We start from the raw sequence: 9,991 nt of genomic DNA, 5'->3' as shown, positions 1-9,991 counted from the left end.
TAGTGCCATGATCAACAATAGATTCTTTGATAACTTTTATGTAAAGCGCTGTGAAACAACAGTTAGTTTGTAAGAGCGTTATAGAAATGACTTTATTGTATTGTATTGTACCAGTAGCAATGTCAGTAGAACTTTAATACCATGCCTTTAAATATTCCTTGCAATTTAAAGTGAAAATACAAAGCTCTCATCACGTTGTAAATTTGCTGCTTTTACTTCTTTACTTATTGCTTATGGGACAACAATAAAAGTAAATAAGCCTATGGCATGGTAACTTCTGTTGTCACAAGAGGAGTTTGTAGTTTATAGTACCTTTGAAGTTAAGAGATATGTATATCAATGAACGAAACAAAGAAAAGAACTTCAAATATAAGAAAGCGATATATTGCTGTTAAATCTATTCCTTTTAATTTTTGTAAACATGCTCCATATAAATTGATGTTGGTATAATATAGATATTCACATTCACATTCATATTCAAGTATACTGAGCTTGTAAAATGTATACAATAATACATCATTATTTTTCTTTTTTCTTCTTCAAACGTTGCCTTTTACACATTGTTAAAGTCATGGGACTAAATGTACAGTATTATACTTTTCTTAGAAAAGGAGAAGGCATGAACATTCCAGAGCTTGTGTCTTAATACTGCTTCTTAATAATTAAGTTCACTTTTGAAAGTTTGGTTGATTTTCTTTATATTTACCTTGTGTGTGCATCATGAAAGATTGCACAATACCTTGTTTGGCACAATACTCCTACAATGAATTAACAATAGAGAAAAGTATACACTGTCTTTGATAGAACAATAAGTCAGACATATTTAAAAACCAAAAGCCCTTTACGCTGTAGCTGTTACGACTCACATGACACATGCCCAGAACAAAACCATTCTTCTATTTTTACAACCTTGTCAAAGTCGAACATAGTTTCATGAACACATGGCAGGCAAATTTACATGTATATCAAAGTGCACACCATATCATTTCTAACACTATCATATAATCGGCCATTATCCAGTATTAGGGACATATAAACAGAGACAAAGCCATAGGAAGTGGTGGGGGAGTCCCCATCCTCCCCCCCCCCCCCCCCCCCCTGCTCTACTAAATGCTCTTTATGATATGATTTTCTACAGGTAAATGAATGACAAGCTAAGCTAAGCTCAGTGTTATACACGAAACACAGGAAATGTGAAGTATATTGCACTTTCCGTCTTCATGAAGAAAAAAAGAAGGGCTTCAGTTTACCAGTGAATATTTGAACGGGGTAATTTTATACAGATTCGGTCGCATACTTGACATTCTGTCATCCAAATGAAAGCACTTATGCTCTTATGCTTGTTACCACATTTCCTTCAGCTTCCCAACCCCTACTCAAATCTGGCTACACACAAGTACAGATTCTGTCAGCACACTTGACATTCCGTTTATCCAAATGAAGCATATCATTCCTATAAGGATATTAATTTTAAATGCTCTTGTGCTTGTTACCACATTTCCTGTATTTTCCCAACCCCTACTCAAATCTGGTTACACACAAGTACGCCAAACCACCAAACGACAAACATGAAAACTAGGATGGGAAACTATTTTTAGACTGGCATCAGTGTACTCGTAGTGTAAGACAGGGAAGTGAGTTTTTCCTGTGCAACTGGAGTGTGTTGTCCTATAGAGAAAAACACAGCACCTCACATTTGATGTTCCAATAACAAATTTTTATTAGGGATTAATATCGATTAAAACAATGATGATTGCATACTTGCATGTACAATCATGTAAGTATAAAACACCTCATGCCTCATGCATACTGTTTTGCAAAGACAACACTTGAAAAGAACTTCTGTAAACAATTTTGCTTATTTGATTGAGCCACCTAAATATGACAAATTTTAATGTTTGGATGTCCCCTGTCTGGTTGCCAATCCTAAAACTACATTTAACAACTAAATTATTCATACCCCTTGCAAATTTGATATTTTTAAATGTGTGTTTTGGTAACTCAAGAATAAAAGGTGAATACTGAAGGTTGAATTAGGGTCTTTGTTAAATATGTTTAGATGTAAGCTTTAATATGTCATATTCTCAAGATGCATAAATCGGGACAAATCTATTATCCATATACTTAAAACATAACCAAACTTGGTAAGGGTATGAATAATTTAGTTGTTAACTGTACGTCATGGAAAATTTACATACACATTGTAGATTGAAAAACAATTATCTTCTATGCTGCACTATAAACTGAACTTCCCCTTGCACCACTGCGACCTCACACTGGTTGCAGTAAACATGTTACACTATATCTTTAGTTGCCAACACTGAGCAATCATCTTATATCTGGTCCAGGAGTTCTGGAGCATTTTGGTTCTCGAGTTAAAGCAAGTGAAGTGACCCCAAACCAACATTCTTCTGCCATAGAATAGGAATACAAAGTAAAAGTAGTAACATTTCACCATTTATTTTAAAGATAAAAAGTTGAAGGGTTCAAAAGTAGGTACAATATTTTGACATTAAATCAATTCTAAACAATACCATTAAATCAACAAAAATCAAAGAAACATAAAGACATGTATGTGTCTCAATGTCCCTGCCACTTGGTGAACAATGTGCCATAGGCCCCCCCCCCCCCCCTAACGCACCCCGCCCCCAATTGTTAAATACTGGTTAGTACATATATAAAGAAGCTATTCAAACATTTGCAATAGAACTGACAAGTGTGTATTTCTGTCTATTGCTGAACTTCATGCTACATCAAACATCACATGCATTAAAGAAAACATGCCTTCACCATTAGAAGACAGGTCAGAAGTTCGAACCTGTGTCTGTAAGTGTAACCCATGCCATCCACTTGCCTTGTGATATATGTAAACTTCAGAATTGATTTGTTCCTTATAAAACTATGTTGGATTCTCATCACGACAATATACATGTACCAGGAAGAAAAATATTATGTACTTAGTAAATGTTTTTTTTATTTATTGATAAGATATCCACTTTCACTATCAAGCCCAAAATAGAAAAAAAGAATCTAAGTACCTAACAAGTTGTTTCACTTGTACACAAAAAACATTATTTTCAAAGCGAAATATACAAGCAGCTAATGTGGTTAGTCAATGTTTGATATTAAATTCCAATAGCACCTAATTTTCATAAAGAGAAAATGATCTGAATGAATATAAAAGCTCTGATAAATATATATCTTACCGGTACTCCTTTTATATATTTATATCACTGTCATGTTTTCTTATAATAACATGTATTCCAAAGCTGTAGTCACTATTTAGTATACTTATCTATGCGATACAATAATCTTCTTTTTTTTTTAATTGGACACACACGCACTTGCCTATGACCATATCTTTCTTTTACTTACGAATTCAAAATTTATCTTAAAATTGCATTTTAGAGAGAAACTGGTATAAAATAATTCTGCATTCAGAAGATGGGTTCTTCAGCCCAGCAAAATATGAACAGCTACAGCTACGTTCACAACAAAACTTGCCGGAAATCACCTATCCAATGAAAGGCACAACTCACATTTACCCTTACAAATTCACATGCATCGGGACAACTACATGTACATGTATGTATCGTGGTTCTCTTCTATTTAGTTATTCATCACTGTAATTAATATATCTTCCAAATACATGTATGTACGGCAGTTATCACTTGTTTGTAGTCTTGAATGTTCAGCATAGAAAATTGTTTGATTGTAAGAATCTATTTTCAGTTTCACCATTGCCACACCTCAAGATAATCTTTAAGTTCATATATGTAAAATGTTACACAGAGAACTTACATATAGCCCCACTTAAAGAAAGTTCAATTAGGGCTTAACACTTAGAATTTCTTTGGGTCCTAAGCAAGTCTTTGGAGATGTTCATGTACCGTAGTTTATAAAAACTCCTGTCGAGCTGCCTCTATTGAAATAGTATAGGGATCTACGAGTTAAATCTTGGAAGTCTGCAGGCAACAGACATCTGTTTTTTTTAGACCTGCCAGAACACTTGCCAGAAATGAGTGCAAAAGTACATGGTTGCCAAAGTACATAACATAAAATTTTGTTGTTGTAATTAGCCAGTGCCTCAAATCCTGAAGAAAAGAAAAATTAGTCATAGGCTTTTCATTACAACTACACTGTACATGTGTAAATGGGCAGCTTTCTTGTTATACAACCTCTTGCAATAAAACACATGTCTATAATTATAATGAAGCATGTCAGACATTTTTTTTTTCCTCGTTCTATTGACCTGTACTTTCATTTAGACTAATGTTATCATGTCTAACTGTTTCCTAATAACATACCTTTTTACTGAATAAGCTAGCAAGTTTTTGTCAAGAAACGTGATGTGACACATGCTCCAGTGTCAGTTACTCTGAACTTTATTTTGTCAATGTCAAAGATAGAGAATTAGGGTTGAGAATTGAGATGAGATTTCAGGTTATTGTTAGGGTTGTAGGTATACTGGTAGGGGAAGTGTGGGGTCCAAAATTGAATTTTTGAGTTTTACTTGATAGAAAGTTGACCCAAGGGCTATTGGCACTGGAGCATGTATCACACAATCTGCAAAAAATACCTATTTGCTGGACTTTGTCCATACGTAAGAATACAGTAAGTAATGATAGAAAACTGGAAATTTTAAATTTCCAGGTCCATTTATTATATATGTTGTTAAAGTCATTTAAGTTCAAGATGATTCCGAAGTTTTCCTATGACGGAACATATTCATCTTTCTGACAATGAGCATTCCAAACTCCTCGTGCATGTCCGAGAAAGTTCTGACATTTTCATTTTGAACATGGAAGACAGACTGTCTAGCCTGAGCTGACTTGGCACCCTGTGCAGCGTGGCCTCCTTTGCCAAACACATTCTTCCTTGTCAGCCTAGGACTGGTATCGCTGGACCCAGACATGAGCGGCATGTTGAGATTTTCATAGAATACAGACATGACCTTGCGACCTGTTGTGGCTAACCTGGACACATGCTGACCATCAGACTGGTCAGCCTTGTAATCTGTTTGAGCATTCTTGTTAGAGTTGTTGGCAGAATCTGATGGCTTTCCTTCCTCTTCCTCACTCTCGCTGCTATCTTGCTCAATTACAAACTGGGGTATGGGCTTGGCAGCTCCGTTAGGTTGCTCTGCTGGATTCTTGCTTGAGGAGACAAGAGGGTCCCAAATGTCATAAGAGGGGTTACTGTAGTTGTTAAATGGCAGTGAATTTCTCTGGTAGGCACTCTGCCGGGGAGCCCCTCTGTGCGCGAGTGATTCCGTCTTACCCCGCTCGTATGTGCCCATGTTCTGTTTGGGAGGTAGTTCCATGACATGTTCAGGTATTGTAGGAATAGGAGTGGGTTCAGATCCGCCTGTCGCACCGTCAGCATCTTGGACCTCACAGCTCTGAATGACCGATGTCCTAACGACCATCGCTGGAGAGTTCTCACTGTTTCCGTGTGACAGATCATCCAGTTGCTTCTGAAGCTCATCCACCATGGCTTTGATGTAGTCATAGCTGGAGCATGACAACGCTTTCATCCAGGACTCCATCTCCTCCTGGTTGGTGGCTGCCATCGCGTACGACCGCGAGTCCTTCACCGAGAAGGAAATCTGAAAGCAGTAAAGGCAGTCCTCCAGATCTGCAAGTTCCACTCGACATCCTTCCAGGATGATGACCCCCTGGGGTTCCTTGTCCCCTTCCTTGTCATAGTAGAACAGTAGGTTGCCCTTCAACACGAACCAGCGCTTTTGAAAGTTTCGGTGATTCTCAGCTTTCTTAAGTAAGTATCCAGTCTTATCCAATGGCGAATTGCATGATGCAAAGTAGGACACATTCTTCTCATTGAATTTCATCTTGGGATCTCTCGTTGCAGCTTAGCACAAATCCCCCATGTAAAACACACTGAAATTTCTAGGCAAACGATGTGTCTAGCTAGAGGTCTACAGCCTTTCCCTCATCGCATTATAAATTCTTGTTCATCATTATCCGCAAAGGGCTTGTCCTTCAATCAAATCCTAGCTCAAGTGACAGGATAAATAACTTAATCTCACAGACCTGTGGGAAGCCCCGTAGCCCGTAGCATTCCTGTGCACTTGCTCTCCAATGTCTACAAGCAAGCACATCACACCACACACAACCAGTTGGCTGTATTACACAGTAACACGCTATGACGGCCTGTACTTGTATCGAACTGGCAATGAGCCCACTGGAGAGGAAATGGCCGTTATCGTCTGCAGATATTAGGAAACAAGTGATTTTGCCTATCAGGGCCAAGATTCCTGTTTCGCCTGTGAGGAAGATCTCCAGTCGTCAACAGGAAGTGTCCGATCATCAAGTATTATCTAAAATTAGAGACATCATCTGTCACATCAGGAAGTTCTGCAGAAAAGAAAACAAAACAAAAAGAAACGAAAATAAGTTAAAATTATGAGTTAGCTATCACTTTCTTTTATCTTAATATTCAAAGAATTCCATTGCAGCTGTATTACATGCAATTACCAAAAATAACCTAACCAATTTATCTAGATCAATAATACACAACTGGTAAGTACAAGTCTGGACAGTTTTTGAAGATCTCTAGAAAATTACCAGCAGCTGTGGTAAACAAATATATTACATTATACATGTCTAATGAGGAAATTGCACTTAATTTGAATCCTAAAGGTTATCTCATGAATTCAGAGAAAATAAAAAAATAAAAATTTCAGATACGAAATAATAAAGATTTGACCTTAATCCTGTTTATTCATACTTTAGTATAACAACCAATATAGATGTTCATGTATACATGTAGACTTGGCAGAGAGAAATGAATTTTAAAGCCTAGGAGGTTTGCAAGGCCAGTACTCTTTTCTGAACCGGACTTTGGAACATTTCCTGTATAGACAGAAAATTTTCCAAATTTGTTGAATGAACCTAGAATGTATCTTACAGTATATTTATCACCAGCACATTGCATACACTGTACACTTACAAATTCAAAAAGAGGAATTACCAGTACAGGAAATTGGGATGTACAGTGTACCAGGAAATTCAGGAATTCCTGAGATTCCAAATGTTTTATTACACAACAACAAAGATGATGAAGCGGATCCTAATCAAATGATTGGTTGAGAGCATACATTTGTACACATGACCAGGCTTTTATTTTGCCTAACACGTAATTTTACTAATGACTGGTCATTAGTAAATGCTAATGACTGGTCATTAACATATCATGTAATAAAATACATGTACACTGTACTATAAAATTTACTAACCCAAAATTCTTGGCATGTAATTACAGCACATAAAAATTGAAATTTGTAACCAAAGTACCTGAAATTCAAAGATTGCGTGGGATCAATTCATTGAATATCTTTTGATAGTACACTGATAAACCTTGAAAGCAATCAAATGAGGAATTCAAAGAAAATAAATACCCACAGGTATCTCAAGGACAATATTTGATAAAAATTTACCTTAACCTACTGCATACGGTGGCTCCTGTATTAAAGATAAAGACCAGTTATGGTCATGCGATTGCATTGTGATAGAAACATTGTGGAATCGATCGGAAAAGGTTGATCATCTAGCATATAAGTATTGGTGTGTGCTGCAAGGTTCTGGGATCATCAAAATCATAAGAAACTTGGCCCAGTCTTCGTTAAGTTACAAGCACTGTTCACAGAAAGATGTATATGGGACTACATGTACGCTCACGTGCGCAACACGTGTGCTTATCTCTCACAGTCCAACAGATAAACTAATGTACCAAATATATCAATTAGTAGGCGGTTTCCTGGCAAAAATGTTATCATCATGTATTAGTCAAAACATATTCTTTCACATGATTGGTAATAAGAGCTTCCATTTCATTTTTTGAAATTGGGGTGTTTCCAATACTGGTCTTTACCTTTAAAGCCTACATGTACATGCATGATATAGCAGAATTCAGTGCTAGTCGATGGGTTAAAATTTAAAACTGAACTGAACATCAATACTATTTTGAATGCACTTCTACCTCACCTTCAGCATTTTTAGATTATTTTCTTACATTAGTTCACACGTTTTTCTTTGAAAAGGTCTATGAATAACCATACATGTAGTTACTTAAAAATTGAAACATACTCTGAGGTATAGGATACAACATGTACTTTTGTAGGTGCTGTTTTGAACAATACAGTTTATACAGATGTAGAGGTGTTGTGGTCTAGTGGGTAAGTCACCGGACTGTAAACCATGAAAATCATGTATTGGAAAAACAACAATAATTTGCCAAATTTGCCAAAAGTGAAAATTAACATAGAGTATGGACCCTATAATATAGCAAGGATATTACCATACTTTTATTTCATTTGCATATTTTTGTACCAACAAATATGCATTACATAATACATGTACATGCATTTGGTTGATTAACTCCGGCTCCTCCTCTTGTTATTGTTATTGTTCTATCTGAACTCCTTTTCTCCTTGTTCCTGGACCTTTTCTACTTTTTCTTCCTCCTTCTCTTTCTTGTTCTCCTCCCCTCCCCCTTTCTTCTCCTCTACTATCTACAATCTGCAAATACATGTATAAGCTGCCTCGGGCTCGTTTCTCGAAACCAACAACAAGACAGTCATAAATTTATCTGCTAACTACGGAGATGTCTCTGATCTTCCTAAACTGTTTCACAAAGAATTTAATAGCTAGATATCTTGTGAAATCGATACTATAGGCGAGAAGAGGAGCCAAGACATAGCCTTACTTGCAATACTACCGGATTTAAAAAATAGTAATGTTATGAAAACTGCAATTGTTTAAATGACTTAGGAATAAGAAAAGATTGATAAAAGTACCAGGAAATAAGAGCTGCAAAATAGTGAAAATACTTCAAAATGTAATATAGATTAGACCATATAATTACTTCTAAAATATAATTGTAAGTATTTATTTCATGCCGGGTGAACCAGTTTTGTTTTTTAGATAGGTACCCCCAGATATTTTTTTTTAAAAGTTTATAAAAATACACCCTTAAATTATTCTTAGTAAAATACGATGCTATGAAAGCTTTGTCCAATGTCTTAGGCTTCAACAAAATATTAAAGTGACAAAACTTTAACATTCCAAACGTTTAACAGATGTTTTAAACTATTCAGTTTACACATTTTGATGTGTGACAAAAAAATGGTTACCATGCGTGACAACGTTTTCAGACCCTCGATGCGTGACTGTCACGCATAATGAGTGACACTTGGTAGCTCTGCCGGAGGTCGTTGACAAAGATATGACTGTCATGGAGTTGGGTTTCATGAAACGGGCCCCTGGAATTCGAACTTTGTCTTTAGTAAGGATTTCACCCCGTGCAAATGCCTTTTTCCTTTATACTGTAAGTATTATGCCGTTATAAATAAACAATAATGCATCATAAGACAAAACAGCATCACACACTTCATACTCATAGCTTTTAAGTTTTAACAGATCACAGTGAACAATGATGAAAAATTGACAATCAATCATCATATCATGCAATGAATAATGATGCAAAAATATCATCAATATCATCATTTAAACAAATTCTTACGTTTACTCTTACTCTTAGACTTAGAATAATCCAATGTCATGTACATGTAACATCTCAAATTAAAGTGTCAATGACTGTGATTTCGCATTGACTGCTGGACTATTGACGTATTGTGTTTTTCTGTTGACAGCCTTCATTGGCTCTGAGCTGAGCTCTGTGTACTTGACTCAACTCTACTCCCTAGATCTAAATTGAAACGTCAGCTCACTGCACTGTCAGCTCAGTCAGCTCAGAGACAGTCTTGGCTTCAAGTGAAATACTGTCAATCGCATTTTCAGTCAAAATTGTGTTCTTTTCCTCAAAGACAATGTAAAGAGTTACTCACCGGTAGTAAATTGTGCAAACTTTTTGACATCTACATGTAGTAATGATCTAGTGCTGGCAGAAAACTCCTCCTATTTACGTCGTCTCAATCTTTTCCTGACCCACGAAAACAAGTGTCCAATTT

At 36.3% G+C, this 9,991-nt stretch overlaps 1 protein-coding gene across 1 annotated transcript; it reads right to left on the bottom strand.

Moving 5' to 3' along the window:
• Positions 1–385: 385 nt before the first annotated feature.
• LOC579222 (PH domain-containing protein DDB_G0275795) lies at positions 386–9,988 on the bottom strand. Its single transcript, XM_779350.5, has 2 exons — positions 9,869–9,988; positions 386–6,377 (listed from the first exon to the last, which is right to left on the bottom strand). Exon 2 carries the CDS (start codon positions 5,849–5,851, stop codon positions 4,691–4,693), a length of 1,161 nt encoding a protein of 386 aa, XP_784443.2. The 5' UTR covers positions 5,852–6,377; positions 9,869–9,988; the 3' UTR covers positions 386–4,690.
• Between the last annotated feature and the right edge of the window lie 3 nt (positions 9,989–9,991).

The sequence above is a fragment of the Strongylocentrotus purpuratus genome, unplaced genomic scaffold (genome assembly GCF_000002235.5).
Source record: "Strongylocentrotus purpuratus isolate Spur 01 unplaced genomic scaffold, Spur_5.0 spur5_scaffold_2, whole genome shotgun sequence".
Lineage (NCBI taxonomy): Eukaryota > Metazoa > Echinodermata > Echinoidea > Camarodonta > Strongylocentrotidae > Strongylocentrotus > Strongylocentrotus purpuratus.
The sequence above is the reverse complement of the archived record's forward strand: the minus strand, read 5'-3'. Positions and strand labels throughout refer to the sequence as shown.